General features: G+C 28.5%; 1 protein-coding gene across 1 annotated transcript; it reads right to left on the bottom strand.

Moving 5' to 3' along the window:
• Nucleotides 1-13,092: 13,092 nt before the first annotated feature.
• Nucleotides 13,093-16,887, bottom strand: LOC139493013 (uncharacterized). The gene has a single exon (XM_071281155.1). It carries the CDS (start codon nt 16,885-16,887, stop codon nt 13,093-13,095), a length of 3,795 nt encoding a protein of 1,264 aa, XP_071137256.1.
• Nucleotides 16,888-20,699: the final 3,812 nt, after the last annotated feature.

The following is a 20,699-nucleotide window of genomic DNA, read 5'->3' as shown; positions in this document are numbered from 1 at the left end:
TATCAAATATAGCTATATATATACATGTATAATAATGTTTTAAAATGACAGTGCTTCGTAAGCCTATAAGGCTGGCTGAAAATAACAATGTTCATATCATATGTATAATATAATGGCAATTCAGGTTGCACTTTAATAAATTATTCATTCATTCATATATTATTTCGATGCGTTCATTATGAAATTTGCTAGATGTTATGTGAACAATAATTTTGATACTTACCTATTTAATTACGACATTGTTTATAAAACCCTTATTTGATTAGTTTTACCTCCAAAACCAATTAAAAAATTTGAAAGATTTTACAAAAAAACAATTTGAATTTAAGCAGTGGTCTTAAGACTGCTTATTTACATACAATACTACTAAGAAGTAAAATCACAAAAATACTGAACTCCGAGGAAAATTCAAAACAGAAAGTCCCTTATCAAATGGCAAAATCAAATGATAAAACACACCAAACGAATGGACAACAACTGTCATATTTCTGACTTGGAAGAGGCATTTTCAAATTTTGAAAATGGTAGATTGAACCTGGTTTTATATCGCTAAACCTCTCACGTGTATGATAGTCTCAGCAAATTATGTTATATTTACAACGATGCGTGAACAAAACAGACATGATAGGTAAAATTGTCAAAATATGGATACAGCAGTCTAATATTAATACTAATAAGTACTAATATTGAATTAACAAAAACACTGCTAAGATAATTTAAAAGGATTGCATTGATATAAGAATTAATAGCATTTGTTTATTTATGTATATAAAAAAACACAGCACTGCAAATTTTACACGGACATAAATGTTTGCTTTTAACTAACTTCTTAATGTATATTTAGACTCAATTGTTGTTTATATTTCAACAATGAGTTTAAAAGTGAGTATTTTCTTAATTTTTCGTTGCCGAAAAAAACATTTTCCGCATGGAATGTCTGCATATTTACAATTGATATTAGACAATATGGCTATGTGATAATAGGAAACGTGTTTATCGATTAGCTTCTTCCATATACTGTAGAAGGTCGTTTTAAACGATTTGATCAAAATGTTTAAATTTGACTTTTGTTGGGTTAGAGGGTCGTTTTGGGGGTATAAAACTGACCACAACACTCTTTAGAGTTTGAAAATCGTGAAAAAAATATTTTTTAGTTTAACTTATTCGCCCCAATAGATTTCTGGAAAATCAGGCATTTTTGAACATTTGCAATCATATGCAAATTATATGCAAATTAGCACTCTTGATGCTGTTACTGATGCTCATGTATTAAACTATATATTGGGATTTTGGGCCGGATGACATGGGTGGGGGTAGGGTGGGAGGTTTAATAGTTTCTCGTGGATTTGAACCCACCCCCACTGAAAAATGGTAATTTCCCGTCTATTTTCCGATATCTTAAAACGACCTTGAGAGGTTAACATTGACAATACCGTGTTTCTTTTACATTCAAGTTTTACCCTATAGTTACAGCAGTCCATTCATGCTAACTGAGAGTATATTGGACTTGAGTGTCTCGCTGGGGAATTATTATTGTCAAGTCAGGTCTAAATGTCCGTTTTTAAGGACTTTTGACAAAACGGTGACCTAGATTTCACTAGATTACTATAATGGTCATATTATACCTCTTTGTGTTCCTGTAGCACCTATGCATGCATGTATGATATTAGTTAAAACATACAGTCACTTCCAGCAAATTTTTCATATGTAAAGGGGCATAACTCTAAACCGGTACAACTATCGCCACCAAAATTTAAACTTGATCAGTGTTTGTGGTATTGAGAATTGTGTACAAGTTTCATATCATTTGGTTAAGACAAATTAAAGTTAGAGAACAGAAACTAAAATTTCCACCAACTTTTCTATTTGTAAAGTAGCATAAAACACTAGAATGGTAAAAGTGACGCAACTAAAATTCAAACTTGTCTTGTGAATTGTGGTTATAAGCATTACGTATATGTGGTAAACTGTTATTTTAGGATATATGAATTTTATATATAAGTACAAGTTCTATTAATATTACTATTGTCTTTATGTATACTTAATTATTGAAAGATGTAGCAGTTCATAGTATTCCAATTTTCAATAGTACACCTATATGTTATTACAGAAAAAAATATGCCTGTAATAACTAAAGGGTGTTATCACGGCTTCTCTATATCACTTCAAAGCATTTGCTCAGACATAAATCATGCTTAATTACAATGTATTTAGATTTATTGTTAGACATGATGACCAAAGCATGTAATGAGGTTCTGCGCAAGTTTCTCAGTAATTCACAAGTCTCTTATATAATACGTTTCATTCCTTTAATAACTAAGCCTTGTTAATACAGCTAAGTTAATTCCTTAATAGCCTTGTCTCATTGATTAACCATGGTCAATCAAAAATGTATTAATTCAATTTAAAAAAAAAATTATCAAGGCTATGCATTTAGTTTCTGCGCAAAGTCTCAATTGTTCCATAGAGTCCACTATAGATTAACTAATTTTACAAATAACAAACATATGTTATTACAAATTTAGAAAATTTAAGGAAAAGTATCTGTTATAACACACACAAGTTATTTTCTGTAATAACCCTATAGACTTATATCTCTGACTGTGCTTATAACATAACAATTTTAAAAACAGAAACGACAGACATAAACCAACAACCACTAGACTACAGGCACATAAGATAATTGGCATGTTTTGAGCGTGTAACCCTTTACTTTGGAACAATTGGGTAACAGCACAACATAAAAACATAATGCAAATTTATTTTGTATATATGTTAATTTTCACTGCATGTTTAAAACTATAAATTTGTTGAAAAAATATCCGAGTCCAAATTATAATATTCTCAAAACAGTTGGCTTCCTTGACTTCTTTATTTTGTCCTTTGTTGAAGACTGATTGTAACCGTCTGTAGTATACATGTATGTCGTTTGGTCCTTTTTTGGCATATACTCACTGCACGTCATTTATCAATATGAATAGGAATGAAATTCGTCAACGTAGAACGACTTGAAGGACCTTACAATACGCATTCTTTTCTTGATAAAAATAAGGATGGAGTTGGGGGTGTACCTCCCCATTACTCGATTCTACTGTGATAGAGTTAAGCATATTTTTACAGCGTCATTGCTAGGATTCAAACTCCTGGGACTATATCTATTGGTTTTGTTAAATAAACAATATACAGGGACATCCAGCCATTTTAAAAAGGAGGGGTCCCAACCCATGACAATGGGGTGGGTTCTTACAATATGTCCCCTTTCAAGATGCACTGATCGTCCAAAAAAGGGGGTTTCAACCCCCGGAACCCTCCCCTGGATCCGCCAGACAAGCGTGGGCCGTGGGACGTCAGAGCTCGTCCCATATCAAAAACTGGATATTTGCACACCCAAAATAGATGCGCTGCTTACACAATATACCACTCCTTTAGCCCCCCCCCCCACAAAAAAAAAAAAAATTATCTTCAATTTTTGACCCCCCATTTTAAAGAAAAAAAACCCTTTTTACATCCAAAATAAAAATTTTACCAACATTTTTGTGTGATTTTTAACTTCAAAATTAAGAAGAAAAAAAAACACACTTTGTATTTATACCCCCCATAAAAAAAATAAAAAAAATTTTTTGTAAATAGCACACCAAAACCTTAATCCTGGGGTTTTTTATAAAACTTATTTTTTCCCCTAAGGGGAGTAGTATAGTACTTGAACGACTCCAGCGCCCCCCCTCCAAAAAAAAAAAAATTTGACCCCCAAAAAATTACCCTCATTTCAAGTAAAAGAGCCCTAAATTTTCATAAAAAAAAAAGTAAAAAAAAAAAAGCAAAAACACCCAAAAAACACCAAATTTTCTTACTCCCAAAAAAAAAACCGGGATAACAGGCAGAGAAAAAATTCTGTGGGATTTAAGAGAAAAAAAAAAAAAAATCAATTTTTACTTTAAAAAATGAAACAACCTACAGCTCCTGATTTATATCCAGAATTACCTATAGAAGATGGACAAAACTATAGATTACAAAAAATTTCAGAAATAGAAAATTCTTTAAAAAATGAAAGAGACAAAAGAAATTCTTTATATAAAAAATATAAAAGAGGAGTAAACTTTACAGATGGAATAGATACAACTTTAATTTCAGCATCAGTTATTTCTGCAGGTATAGGTGTTGCTATTCCTATTTTATTACCTTTACAAATAACAGCAGTCGCATGCGGAAGTATTGGTGGTGTAATAAAATTAATAAGAAGAAAGCTTACTTTAAAAGCTAAAAAACATTACGAAATAAAAACTTTAGCAGAATGTAAATTAAATAGTATTAAAGATTTAATTTCTAGGTCTTTAACTGACAACAAAATAAGTGAAGAAGAATTTAAACTTATTTTAGAAGAGCAAGAAAAATTTAATGAAATGAAAAAAAATTCCCAAAAAGGAAAAATGGAAAATTTCCTAAAAGGAAAAAGTTTAACTACTTTAGGAGAAGATGAAAGAAAAAAACTTATAGAAGAAACAGAAAATAGAGTAAGAAACGAAATAAAAAAAAAATGGAAAATCTATAATTTTTATAAATAAAGTTATAATTTCTTCTATTCCCCTTAGGGAAAATCCACCAAACTATGAATCGATTTTTTAGACACAGGGTGATTTTTTTATTAAATAAATGGAAACTGAAAAATCGAAATGCGCTAAAAAAAACAATTCAATATATTTTAGAACAAGAAGATTCTTCAGATGAAGAAGAAGAGCGTCAAGCGAAAATAAATGGACTTACAAAAAAACAAAAAGATAAAATTATAGAAAATCTACAAATAATGGTTGATAATGAGTTTAAATATTCAAATATCTTTTTGTTAGTAGAAAAATTAATATTAACAGGTAGTTTTTATTGTTTATTAACAGAAATATTTGGTTAATTAAAAATGGCATTTTTATTTTATTTAATTAAAAATGGCAGAAGGGGGTTATGAGTTTAAAATAGATGATTATGATGATGATGATTATGATAATGAAGAAAAAACACCATTAATAGATAATGATGATGAAGAGTTTCAAAATTATATAAATAAAGAATTTGAAAATTCAAAAGCTTTATCAGAAAATGATGCTAAAATTCGTAAAAAAGAAACTATAAAAAAAATGATTAAACAATTTTATAAAAAAAATGGTGAAACAACACGTAATGAAGTAGGTTTTTTTGTTAGGGAAGATCATAATGAAAGACAAATCTTATATGTAAAAGATGAAAAAGGTAATAATATTGCATTAACGTATTTTAAAAAAGGAGTATTAAAGTTTTATAAATTTAGTACTCTTCAAAAAGAATACGGTGTTAATTTTGTCAGAGATGTTTTAGGTGTAGATGATTATAAAATATCTGATTATTTAAAAGAAGGTAGATCAATGTTTCAAGATTTTCAAAGAACGATAAAAGCACCAATTCGTGAACTCGATAATATAGAAATTCCATTACAAGAAATATCTACACAACAAGAAGGACAAGAATTATTAGAAACAGCAAGTAATGCAGAAACATATGTGAAAGAAATAGAAACTTCATTTATTGAACATGGAACATCTTTAGTAGATAATGAAACACAAACAAAAATTACAAAAAGAGAGATGGATGGTGTAATCAGTGCAATGACAACAGTAAAAGAAGAGCTTGAAAATAATTTAGCAAAACTGAATGAAACAAATAAAGACTTAGCAAAAGAAAATGCCAAATTAGAACAAGCTAAAGAAGACAATGATGAATTTCAAATAGATAGAATAAGTAGTCGAATAAGAGAGTTAGAATCTGAGAGAAGTGCAAGAATAGAAACAATTAATATTAATAGAGAAAAACTACGTAGTCAATTAGTTAGATTTAAACAAACAATACATAAAATGTTAAACGAAGACAAAACATTAGGTGAAAGAATAAGAACATTATTCAGAGAACAAGGAATAACAATAGTTAGTGTTTTAACTGCTTTTGGAATGATTATTGGTGTTATTGTTGAAACATTTACTGGTGGAACTACTTCTCCTTCTCCTGCTCCTTCTCCTTCTCCTCCATCAAAAGGTGGTGTACAAGACTGGATAAAAAAACAATTAAAAAATCTTGGAAAACTATTATCTTTTCTTGCAGGAAAATTAGCAGCTGCATTACCAGGTATTATAGGTTCTATTTTATCTTGGTTATTAACTGCAACAAAAGACGTAGTAAATTGGTTTGCAAACAACTTATGGGCATTGCTTATTTTAGTTGTTAGTTTATTGTTTACTGCTGCTAGAGATTATTTGAAAAAATAAAGTGCTGTAAATCCTATTACAATACTTACAAATATTATTGCTTGTTTATTATCTTCATGATCTTCATGTTCAATTTTTTTTATTGGATCTATTTTTGGTTCTTTAGGCTTTTCATGTTTTATAGGTTCTTGTGGTTTTACAGGTTCTTTTGGTTTAAAATCAACATGATCAAAATTTTTATTATTTAAATCATCATTTAAACCGAGTGTTTGATTTTCTGTTGCAATTATAATTTTATTATTATAACCAACAATACTTCCAATTTGTAAAACCATATCACTGGGAGACATATATAAACCAAGTCCATAAGCATAATCAACTTTACTTCTTGCGTATTTTAAAACATTTTGATAATTTGATATCTGAGTGGGTAAATCAATAGGACTATTAATAACATCTTGTACATTTGCTAAGAATTGTTTTGTGCATCAAATCCTGTTCCTACTTTTAAAATTTCTGTTTTTGTTTGAGATTGTGCACCTAATAAAGCCCATACATAAATTTTAATACTTTCATTAATACGTTCAATACCTGCTCGTGTAAAACCTTCTGATTTATCTAAAATAAATGTTGTCCAAGCCATACTTATATCTTTTTCATGATAAATTGTATCATGAATATTAAAGAATGGACCATCCTTTTTATGATTTTGTCTATATTCACCACTTGGTTTATAATATTGCTCAAAACTTCCTAATCCTTGACATGATGATTCTAGTTTTTGTCTCCAATCTGTATTTGGAGAAATATTAAATTCATCACATAATTTCTGGTATGCAGCTTTGTCATATGGGTTCTTGTAATAACAGAAAGAAGAATCTGTTGGTAAAGGTGATTTAAGTTCTTTTAAAATTCTGGCAATGCAATAATATAAATGAAACATATAAAAAGACTTTGTAAGATTTGAAGTATTTTGTATATGATCATTATAAGAAACACCACATCCTGTACTTGCACACCAAACTGCAAAATTTAACTGACATTGCCACCAATCAAATGAAGAATGAATCCATGTATTCCATGGTTCGTTAGTGTGTATTGATGGGTTTTGATAGTTTTGAAATAAATCAGGAAAAGATGTTTTAAAGTTCTCTTTTTGATTTACAAATATCGTTTGATTTACAAGATTTGTTTTTAATTGATGATCTTTTTCAGAATATTTAATACCTGGATTATATGAAACATTAGGATTATATTTAAATTCTTTTGTTATCATTTTTTTATATTAAAAATGTTTCATACTATTTCAAATATTGATAATACAATAAACTTAGAACAATACATAAATAACAGAAATGGAAATAAACGTATTGGTTTGAAATTTATAAGATACAGTATAGGTTGGTATAATGTTTATCATGGGTTTATAACAAAAACCGGAGAGGAACAGCAAAGGATTATGAATGGTTATTATAGTTTTCAACAAATAGTGGATGAATTTCAAAAAGAAAATATTGTATTATCCGTAAATGAAGCAAATGGTATCGCTTCATTAAACACTACTACTGAGTTAAAGATAAGTAAGGGTTTGGGAAATATGTTAGGGTTTAATAATAAACGTAAATTCGAACCTGATGAATTACATTATGGAAACAAATTTGTGGATTTTGCTATCCATAAATCATTATATATCCATTTGGAACAAGTTAGCACTTCTCATAATTATCTTGATGGTAAGCCAAGTACATTATTGGCTGTTATTCCAGTCGAGAATAAAGAGTTTGGTGAAGTTATAACAGCGAGATTTGAGCATCCGGAATATAAGTGTTTAGTAAATGATGTTATAACAGAATTGAAATTAGAAATAAGAGATGAAAATAATAACAAGATAATTAATCATTTACCAATTAATTGTGTTTTAGAAGTTATATAATTTATTTAATAAAATGAGCATACTTGGTGTCAAAAAAAAAAACGTAGAAAAAGAAATATTAAATATGAAGAGTGAGCTTCAAACAATGGAAACTAAGGATAAAAATTTACATCGGAGTGTCGCTGCCCTAAGCATCAGAGTTTTAAATGTTGAAAATATAGTTGGTAATATTAAAAATAAACCAGACAGAAAAATAATAAGTATATATGCTGGAATTGATGGTCCAATACATGGAAATAAAAAGTTTAATTTTGGTGATGGTGGTGGTTATTATGTAATGAACTTTCCAGGACAAATATTGGGTATTAGTTTAGTAAGTTTAAGAACAAGCACAGATATTATAGCCATTAAGATGATTGTTAATGATAAGTCAACTAGTTACAAAATGAGTTTGGATAATGGTGTCACACACGGTTTTAATAACTTTTATACACCTTTTGAAGTTAAGGCTGGAGATTTAATAAGTTTTATTAGTATGACTAATAATTATACATGTATCAATACTCTAGTATCAGTGGTAATTGAATTATTTTTATAACAAATTTAATCCTTAAAAATGTCGGCTTACGGAAACAAATTAAATCCTTACAGAAAAATAAGAGAACCTCGTGGTGTGAACGGTATTCGTCAAAGTGTATCAATAACAAATAATCCTTCAACTATTGATCAAAATCAACAGCTATTAGTAAGATTCCCCAATCTAAGCAATAATGATGTTATTGTTCCTGGAACAACCAGATTGGCATTTGAAATAGAACTCACATCTACAGACGACAATGCAACTATATATCAAAACATAGGAAGAGCAATAGTTAAAAAAACAACAATTCGTATAAGTGGAAATGAAATTATGTCAATTGATGATAGTGATATTTATCATTGTTATGTTGATTTATGGAAATCTACATCTGAACGTTTAAATATGGCATACCAAGGTATTGGTGAAACAAACATGTTAAAACACAGAGTTGGCGCGGATGATAAAGCATCAGACATAGGCGATGAAGCAATTGCAACTGCATATGGTGCAAGATTTTGTATCCCACTTGATTTTGAACTATTAGAAACTCATATGCCTTTTTATCAAGCAGGTCTTAGTGATAGACTTGAATATGAACTTACATTTAATAATTATAGCAATGTTATTAAATCAACAGATACATCTGCAAGTTATACAATCAAAAACATTTGTTTAGAATTTGATATGGTTACTGATGCAGAATTAGCAAGACAGATAAGACAACAAGTTAATGGTAAGATGGTTATTTTGTACGATAGAATACTAAGACATAGAAAAATAACCAAAAACAAATCTGATACATTGTGGAATATAAATTTAAATGTTCCAGCTAGAAGTATGAAAGGAATTCTAATGTTGTTCGAAGATCCAGAAAGAACAAGTACCGAAACTTATTATAATCCTAACATAACAAAAGTAGAAATGACAATAGAAGGTGTTCCAAATCAACTATACAGTCAAGGAATGAAAGCATATCAACAATGGGATGAAATAAATAAATTCTTTGCTTTAAATTCAAAAAGAAATAAAACAACAGAAGAAGTTTTAAAGGATTTAAATTTATCCTATACAACATTAGAAAAATATCTTACAACTAATTATGCATTATGGTTAGATTTACGTTCAACAGATGACAAATCATTACACGGTTCAGGTAGAAGAATTGAAAATGCTTCTGAAGGTATTACTATCCAAATAACTAAAACAGCAGGAGCAAATAAATTAATAAATGTTTATCTGTTTGTTATACAAGATGCACAAATTAATTTTGAAGATGGAAGATTTAAAGAAGTTAATTACTAGTAAGCGAGCAAAGCGAACGGTTCCCCTTAAAAAATGGAAGAGATACACTCCGATTCCCTTTATGAATTACCAAAATATCCCCATTGTGCTATTATATGTGGACAAACAGGATGTGGAAAAACAGAGTTTGTTCTTGATTTATTAGAAGGAGAATATAGTAAAGTTTTCAAATATATAATTATTCTTTGTCCAACCATCCAATGGAACAAAGCATACAAAAATCGTGAATGGATAGGTGATGTTAGAAAACCAAAAACAAAAAATCTAATAATTGTTAATCCTATTGTTGAAGTGAGAGAAGCGAACGGTTCCCTTCATGAAGAAGAGAAGCTACAAGAACTACTAAGAATGTTCTTTAAAAAATATGCTGGTCATTCAACATTATATATCATTGATGACTGCAGTGCAACAAAAGAACTAACAAAGAAAAAAGATATGCTGTCCGAGCTTGCATTTTCAGGAAGACATGCGGAACAATCAGTGTGGGTCATTTCACAGAGATACAACTCTGTTTTAAAAGATTTAAGAGAACAAACAAAATGGTTATGCATGTTCTACACAAAAGATAGAGATAGTTTTGATAATTGCCTAAGAGAAAATGATGTTATTCCTACTTTGGAAGAAAGACAAAGAATAAAGGAAGAACTTAAAAAAAAGAAACATCGTAAATTAATATTAAAGACAGATCAACCTACTGATTATTGGTTACTTAATTGATTTTTTTAGTAATTCTCAAGTAATGCTTAAGTAATGCTTAAGTAATGCTTAAGTAATTCTTAAGTAATGCTTAAGTAATTTAACCAAAAATAAGCAATTCTTAAGTAATTTAACCAAAATAAGCAAAATAATTCTTAAGTAATGCTTAAGTAATTCTTAAGTAATTTAACTAAAATAAGTAATTCTTAAGTAATTTAACCAAAAAATAAGCAATACAAAAAGCAATGCTGTTGGAAATACTAACAATTGCAACAAACACTGCAGTCTTATCATTGGTTGGATATGTTGTATTTAATTTTTTTAAAGTTAAAAATAAATTATATCCGTTTTTTGAAACGTATAAAATGAATGCTGAAGAATTATTAAGTGAGCAAATTGTGGAAAACATAAATATTGATGATGAAGCGAGCGGAGTGAACGGTTCCCTTCAAGAAAAAAAACGCGAAAGATTATCAGCTGTTGTTGCTGGTGGGAGTAGTAAACAATATCTGGGTAAAGAATTACAACTGTCAGATATTGGTAAAATGACAACAGAACAAATAAACAAACTATACTGTAAATATGAAGCAAGATTGGGAGCTAGTATGACCAAGACATTAGGAAACTCTTTTATAAATTTATATGTCATGGGTGTATCAAAGTTTTTCAAAGTTGTTAATCCACCAATTTTGATACAAGACTTAGAGGAAGATCCTTTTATCAATAATGCTTTAACTAATACATGTTGTGAACTGTACTATAGATATGGAATGTATCTTGCTCCTTTTACTGCAATATTAACAACAGCAAGACATATCGAACCACTCGCTTCGCTCGATTTCCAAAAAAAAGATGAAAAAAATGACATAAAAAATGATGAATGAAAATCCTGAACAAATAGAAGTATTTAAAAAACCCAAACAAAAAGACCCAAAAAGAGTAGCTGCTGGTAAGAAAGGTGCAGAAGTAAGAATAAGAAATGCAGAATTGAGAAAAAAAGAAGTGGAAAAATTAAAAAAAGAAAATTCAAAAATCAAACAAATAACAAAAGATTCTGATACAGAAACAGATTATGAATCAAACGAACATATTCCTTCGGTTGAGAAACACTCCAGTTCCCTAGTTGATTATAAATTTGTACTTTTTTCTATAAGTATTGTTGGATTGGGATTGTTTTTTTACAACCAAAGTAAGAAACCAGAAAGAATGATTAAAGAAATAACAAAACCAGAAAAACAAAAGAAAGAAATTGATCCTTTTGAATTTAATTAAATTTAGTACATTAAAATGACAACTCAAAAAGACGGAAAACAAATAGCAAATATGTTATATCATGCTGGAGTGGAAACATTGTTAACAGTTGGATATGCAGAAATAGGTAAAAAGGTATTAAGGAGGCCAGCACCAAAAGTGGATTTTAATATGAATGATGTTGTAATGTTATCCATTGATATATTACTTGCGATGGCAACAAAAGATATGTTGATTAAGCAAGGTATTATACCTGCTGATATTATGAAGTAATTTTTGTTTTTATAAAATGGCAAGTGCTTTAACAATGATGCTTGGTGGGGCAATAACAAATGCTTTTGCATTTTCAGGGAGTAATTATTTATTTTCACATATGGGTAGTAATGCAAATGAAGAGAAAATAAGACATGATAAAGCTATAGAAAAATTAGAAAAAGCACAAGCAGAATGGAATAAAAAAAGAATACAAAGATTAGATTTTATAAATGAACAATTACAAAAGGAACATCATGCGGTTCAGACTTTTGATGATGTTGACCAGGCAATGAAACTATACTATCGTGTCACGAATAAAAAATTTACTTCATTATCACCTAAACCTACATTAAGTGATTTTTATACTCCATCAGAAGACCAGAAAAATAGAGAGATTGCATTTGTTGTTGGTGGTATGGCATTAACTGGTTTTATTGTTTGGGTAATAAAATAAAAAATTGATAAAAAATAGAGTCCCTAATTTCTGTACTTTTCCTGGTAAAAACAGCAAAATTGCAGAAAAAAAAGTATGTACTATTCCTGTACTTTTTCTGTTTTTAGGGGTATAGAGAAATAATAAAATAAAATAAAAAATTCTTAAAAAGAAATTTCAGGACATGGTTCTTCAAAAACAAATTCATAAACTTTATCTGGTCTAATAAAAGCATCCCAACCAGGAGGAAACTTAGATAACTTTTTACCTTCAAACTTTTCCATTACTTTCATTTGTTGTGGAGTTAAAGGACATTCTCCATCATCTCTTAAACAACATATCTGATAATCTGATAACATTATTCTTCCTAATATAACTTTAGCGTCAGGATCATCTTTCTCAGTATAAGCTTCAATCATTTTTTAGTCTTTTATTTTTTAAAATGAAAATTTAAATTATATAATTTTTAATTTCTTCTCTAATATCCATAAGGAAAACTTCTAATTAAATTTTCATTTTCACAATATACCATTCTTTTATCAAACATATAATCATAAGCTTTAACTTGGTCAACTGTTTTAAGTTGATGATCTTTTCCTATTTTTATATTATTGTATTTAACAGTTTCATATTTTTCATTTTCATCAGTAACTATTTTTATTTTTTTATCTAATGTAATCTTGTTTTCTACTTCAGCATTTAATCTAAAACCTTTACAACAGCTAACTAGTTTTTCTGTATCTAGTTTCATAGAATAATCTTTTGGACCAGCAGATATAAATTGTTTTATATGATTAGCGTTATGTTTTGAAACAATTTCATCTGTTAAATCTCCTAATTTATTTCCCATCATACTTTCTATCTTTTTACAAGCTTCAGAACCATCATCATTATAAATACAAGAATCTGTATCCATGTATAAAACTCTTTCTTGTAGAATATCCAATAGTTCGTATAATTTTAATCTAGCATGTGCTGTTGTAAACAAAGCTATATAAACATTTACACTTGGATTAGGTTTAGAGTATTCTTCTTTATTTTTATATTCTGTTAAAACAATATCTTCATCTAATATCATAGTACTTATATCTTTATATTTTTCATTAAATACTATTTTAGTTATATGTTCTAAAGTAAAACAATATTCTTTTTGTGTAAAATTATCTCTCATACCAAAATGTCCCCATAAATTATTTAAACATATTTTAGCTATAAATCTTAATCCTGAATTGTACTTAACTTTGTCAATATCTAGATCATAAGCAGTATTATCTATAATGTATTGTATTTTTGTTTTACATTCTTTATCGTTTTTACAATCATTTTTACAATATTTAGGATCACATTTACATCCTGAAGCTTCTTGTTTATATTTCATAAACGTATCTACATAAAGTTTAAATATATCTGTAGATGTTTTTTCAAAATGTTCTAGTTCATATATTTTTTGTAATTTATAACCTTTTTCTATTGCTTTATCTATTTCTATTGTAGACCATGTACCTACTATAACTCTTTCCTCATCAGAATGTATACATTTTTCATTTTTAATATTTTTACATTCTTTACATCTTTTTATTTCATGTATTTTATCATGTTTATTTAAAGTAGGATCGCTTGACGCATCTATGTGTTTCCTATGGGGACATTTAAAAGATATTTTATTCATACATGTTCTACATAATCCAAAAAGTAATTTATGTGTATTATCACTAGTTGATTGTTTATAAGGTAAAACAGGGTGATACAATCCTTTAGGTGGTAATATTTTACATTTCATTATTCCGAAATACATACCTTTTATATAATCATCTACAGAAATATCTGTATATGTAATAGGATGTCCTATAGGATATTTACAATATTTATTTACTGATGGATACAGAGAACAAAAATCTACATATCTACCTTTTAAATCAGAAAGATTATTGTATAATTGAATAGTTTCTGTTCTTCCTCCATAAAATGCATCTCTTTTATCAATAGGTTTTAAATGTGGATCAACTTCAGGATATTTTTGTTGATCAAACTCACATTCCCATATTGTATGAATTTTTACATTTGGTTTTAGATAATCTTCAATAGTTTTAAGTCTTTCTTTAGTTTCATTATATAACTCTTTCATAGTTTTTTTATTTCTATCTTTTTTGCATATTTCTTCAGGACTATAACATTTTGGACATCCATGCCAATAACATCCAAAAAATTCATAAACAATACGCATTTTATTTTCTCTATCATAATAATAACCATCGACTTTATAACATTTCTTATTAATGAATAATTTCTTTTCACCTCCCCTTTTAGCATGTTGAATCATTATATTATATTTTAAAGAAATATACTCTAACCATTGTATTGATTTTTGTGAATGTACTTCTTTAATTGTCATCTTTTTGTGAATTCCAATTGTTTCATTTGTCAACATTAATGTTTTAAATATTTTTGTACAACATTGAGCAATTGTAATATATTGAAATGGATCGATACAATTATTGGTTATATTTAAAAATAATTTTTTATATAAGGTACAACCTTTGGCAAGAATTAAAACATCCAATAGACAATAATAAAATATTTCTTTATTGAATTTAAATTCTTTTTCTTTAACTTTATTATACCATTCATCAAATAATTCTTTATTTTTTATTGTCATAGTATTATAACCATAATATTCTTTATCAGGATAAATTCCCTTATATTTTTGATTCTCTGTTGTATTAAAATAATGTGGAAAATAACCTTTGTTACCCACAAATCCAAATGTTTTTGGGAAAGCAGCTAATCCACATAATGTAAAATTTATAGAATCTATGAATCTTAAATTTATTCCTTTAATAAACATAGCTGTTAATTTTAGTCCAGAAGAAATTATGTTATGTTCAATTTTATTTTTTACAATGTATCCTAAAATCGGTTGCATATCATAACCTTTTCCATAATGTGAAATAAAAGTGTAGTCTTTAAATTTGTCTCTTATGAAATATTTACAAAAGTTGTCTATTACAGAATTTCCTATAGGGGTTTCATATTCCCTAAAGGGAATTTTTTCTACATCACTAAAACAATCATCTATGTCTAATTCTAACAAGTTTAAATCATCAATATTGAAATCACATTTAAATACTTTTGCATAGTTATTTTTAAAACAATAAATATTTTCTAAATCGTAAGCTATACAAAAATTCATTATATGTATTCCTGTTTCTTGATTTGCTTCAAAATCAAAATATATATATTTATTATTTTTTACTTGTTTTGGTACTGATGGTTTCATATAACATAAGTGTTCTTCATTACTTTCCGTGTATTTTTCATAACATATTAAACATATTTTTTCACCACATTTGTGATTTTTGCCTGTATATGTTTTGTTACATTTATCACAAATATGTTGTTTTCTGATAGTTGTTACTGTGTTATCTTTGCATGTATGTTGTTCAGTATAACCAATTAAACATACTTTACAAAACCTACGTTTAGCTAAAAATCCTGTTATATTTGTTATAGTGTTAAAGTGTTCATCATGATAATATAAATATATTTGTTCATTATATTCTTCATTACCATTATATACAATATATTCTGTACTATTTGATGTAAAAACAATTATCCTAATATTAAGATAATTTTCAAAAGCTTTTAAATCATCTAAATTATTACCTTCTTCTTTTATTTCTACTCCTGATTGTTCATGCAAATCTTCAGCTAATCTTTTTTGTAATGGTCTACTTTCATTGATATGTTTTAATTGAGAATCTGTAAAATCTTTTAATAACTTATTTGAAGCTAAAGAAGTTACAATTGCCCTTGATAAACATATTGTATCATCATTTTTTATTTGGATAATACTTCTTTTATTTATGACATCTAATATTTTTAAAGCTTTACCTTTTCCTCTTTTATTGGGTATAATAGTAACTTCAAAAATAACTTCTTCTAAATTTAATTCTTCAGCACTATTTAATAATCTTTCCATTTGATCCATGAATAACTTTTTAACTGTATTATATGTTCTTATAGGCCAGCTTTTATGTTTAGTAATTATGATTTCATGAATAGGTACTATTTTAATTCTTCCATTAGGGTAATCTTTTATGGAATAGTCTACCATGTGTTCAAAAGCATTTGTAAATGTTTCTTGTTTTTCATCCTTTAGACTAATTTTATAATTAAATACATAAATACTTTCTTTATGTTTATATTCTTTTGTCAAAACAAGTTTATATGAATCTCCTCGCTTGGATAAAATTTTATCCTTTTTTGCCTCCATTTTTTAAGAAAACATTTTAGTTACTTAAAAATGTCTAAAACAAATCTAACAAATAAATTAGCAGATGAATTACATCATAGAGTTATAAAATCTTTTCCTAAAAGACGTGTTTATGTTAATTCAATAGATCAAACATGGGCAGTTGATTTGATAGATATACAACAATATTCAAAACAAAATAAACACTATAAATATTTATTAGCAGTTATAGATATTTTTAGTAAATATGGTTGGTTGATTCCATTGAAAAATAAAACAGGAGTAGCAGTAAGTGAAGCATTTAAAACATTATTTAAAGAAAGAAAATCAATGTATATTTGGTCAGATAAAGGATCTGAATTTTATTATCGACAAGTAAAAGAATTGTTAAAAGATAATAACATAAAGTTATATTCAACTGAGAATGAAGAAAAATCCAGTGTAGTGGAACGATGGATAGGAACAATGAAACAACATATGTATAAATACTTTACTGCTAATGAAACTTTAAAATATTATGATATATTAGATAAATTAGTTAAAAATTATAATAATACAGTACATTCTTCAATTAAAATGACACCTGTTCAAGCAAGTAAATTAAAAAATGAATTAACAGTGTATAAAAATTTATATCCAGAAAAAGAAGAGAACATTAAAAAACCTAAATTTAAAGCAGGTACTAGAGTAAGAATAACAAAAAAGAAGGGTAAATTTGAAAAGGGTTATACTACTCGTTGGACTAAAGAAATATTTGTAATTGAAAAAGTTTTAAATACAATTCCTTTTACTTATAAAATAATTGATTTAAAAGGCGAAGAAATAACAGGTTCTTTCTATGAACAAGAATTACAGATGACTAAGTTTTAAATCTTTATTTACTTACGGTTAATTTATTACCAAAACAATAATCAGTTTCAAAATTTTAATTTGAAAACAAAAGTGCAATGAATACATACAAATCAAACACTATAAACATAATATCACTGTTCAAAGTTAGATCTGTCACATCCACTAAAAGTTACCCGGTTATGAATAACCGTTACAATGTCCCACCTACTGATCATGTATGATCACTCCTTATATGGAATAAGAAAATCAATAGTAAAGAGTTGTCCCACCTACTGATCATGTATGATCACTCCTTATATGGAATACAATATCACATACATATCAAACTTCTTGTGACGGAGTAAGTCCATCATCCCATGGAATAAAGTCTCCCTTTCTCCAAAAGGTGGCAAACTGATCAATTTCTAACATTTGTTTAATAAGTTCTTGTTTTGAAAGAATATCATTGATTGAAACATTAATGTTCAGAAAACCTTTAAATCCTTTAAGTAGATTAGAAAGTTGTCTTAATTTCCGAGCATGAGGTATAGATATATCTATCTGAGTTGATAACCATGTGTCCCACGTTGTATTGACCTTTGCCAAAATAAACCAGTCTCTCAAAGCATTAAGGAAATCACCGAAAAGAATGTTAAACAGCATACCTTGGGCGTTATGTCTTCCCAAGTGTTTGTATGCTTCTTGTAACTGTTTAACAGGGTCGCCTTCTATATTAAAACAAAACTTCTGCCTCGAAATTGTCTTTGTTAAATCCGCCTTTCTGCTTATTAGAAAGGTGTGAAGTTCTTCAGGGGTCGTGATAGTTTGTTTTTTTTTCTTTCCCAGTTTTTCTTTAAATAAGTCCTGCACCTTTCTTTTCGGAGCTTTTGGAAGTTTAACCGGTCCCAAACTCTTAGCTCTTTCGATTGTCTCAATCATTTTCTGATAGTAACTGATATTTTCTATCAAAATGTTACTTTCTTCTAAACTCCATGACCAGTTCTGTGGTTGAGGCTGCACCTGACACTCTTGAATTTCCATTTGTATTTCTTTTGTAGAATTACTTTCTTGAAACATTAATTCACGTCTTCTCACCACTTTTAATTTGAAACGAAAGACCGCACCAGTCTGCTATATGTTTACATGTGATGACAACATTGTCTAGGCAACATGTAAACATACTCTTGACAACCATGTAAATATTTCCAATGATCGATTTTGTCTATAGCACTTCACAAATGTAAAAAGCAATTTAAGTTGTAGTCGTATTGATCCGTTTTATTATAAGACTTTATTGATAGAATTAATTAAAAATCACAATTTACATTGTCTAGGCAACATGTAAACATACTCTTGACAACCATGTAAATATTTCCAATGATCGATTTAGTCTATTTAAAAGTCATGTCCTATTAAATAGCAAATGTAAAAAGCAATTTAAGTTGTAGTAGTATTGATCCGTTTTATTACTAGACTATATTGATAAAATTAATTAAAAATCAAGGTTGGGGCGCACTGGGGAAATTATTTTTTCTCTTAAATCCCACAGAATTTTTTCTCTGCCTGTTATCCCTTTTTTTTTTGGGGAGTAAGAAAATTTGGTGTTTTAGGGCTCTTTTACTTGAAATGAGGGTAATTTTTTGGGGGTCAAATTTTTTTTTTTTTGGAGGGGGGCGCTGGAGTCGTTCAAGTACTATACTACTCCCCTTAGGGGAAAAAATAAGTTTTATAAAAAAACCCAGGATTAAGGTTTTGGTGTGCTCTTTACAAAAAAAATTTTTATTTTTTTTATGGGGGGTATAAATACAAAGTGTGTTTTTTTTTCTTCTTAATTTTGAAGTTAAAAATCACACAAAAATGTTGGTAAAATTTTTATTTTGGATGTAAAAAGGTTTTTTTTTCTTTAAAATGGGGGGTCAAAAATTGAAGATAATTTTTTTTTTTTTGTGGGGGGGGGGGGCTAAAGGAGTGGTATATTGTGTCTGCTTCGTCGCTTCTTGAGCCAACTGGGGGCCTTGGAATTTTATAAATCGGGCATCAATCTCTTCATTTTTCATTTATCTCTTCATTTATGTAAGTTTCACCTACCTGCCAGCCTTTATTTTTCTATATTTTAACAGTTTTCATCGCAGCGGCATTAAGGTGATTTTCCCGCGAAACCGAAAAAAAAAAGTGCAGGAGTTATTTCCCCTATTTGCATCAAAATGTGTAATGAGAACGAGATTCATGAATGGTGGAGGGATTTTTTAGCAGCACAGAATTTTGAATGTTTTAAGTGTTACATCGCACCCAAAGTCTTAAATTAACATTTTAATAGTTACTTTACACACTTTGAACTGTAATATAGACCTTATAAACTGTAAATAATTATTTTATGTCCATGTAACTGTCTCAACCGCTCGACGTGGCGTGAGTGTTAGCTACGGCTTGTCTACCTTTTGCTTCATTATAATCATCTAGATTTTATTATTATCACCGCTTGTGCGTCATTTTAGTGATATTATAAACTTTTTATTAATTTACCAGAACTTTTTATGCCATTCTAGTAAATCCAATATGGCGACCCACTAAGTCCGTGCAGAAATTTGGCGCCATTTTTTTCATTGAACATTTGATCATTTGTACAATAATCTCATATCTGAACATTTCATTGCCATATTAGTCTTCATATCGCTTATATATTAATAATCTGCAATTTACTAATGACAACAAACAAACTTAGAAAATACATTGCAAGACAGCAACCTACAGTACAAGGTATCCAAAGAAGAACTCCTCTCTTGTTATCTGACAGCAAAGGAACAAGGCTTGAAAGAGAAATCCAATCAGACAACTCAATCCATGACAAAATTGTCTTTAAATGCAAACCAGGGGCCTCTACACAACAGTGTGTTGATTGGTTAAAAGAAAATTTTAAAACCGAATTCAAAAACTTTGGAGATATTCATCTAAATGTATGGGCAGCTACATGCAACCTGACTACTAAACACCGAGGTGGCTCT

The sequence above is a fragment of the Mytilus edulis genome, chromosome 10 (genome assembly GCF_963676685.1).
Source record: "Mytilus edulis chromosome 10, xbMytEdul2.2, whole genome shotgun sequence".
NCBI lineage: Eukaryota > Metazoa > Mollusca > Bivalvia > Mytilida > Mytilidae > Mytilus > Mytilus edulis.
Note: the sequence above shows the minus strand (reverse complement) of the source record. Positions and strands in the feature narration are given on the sequence as shown.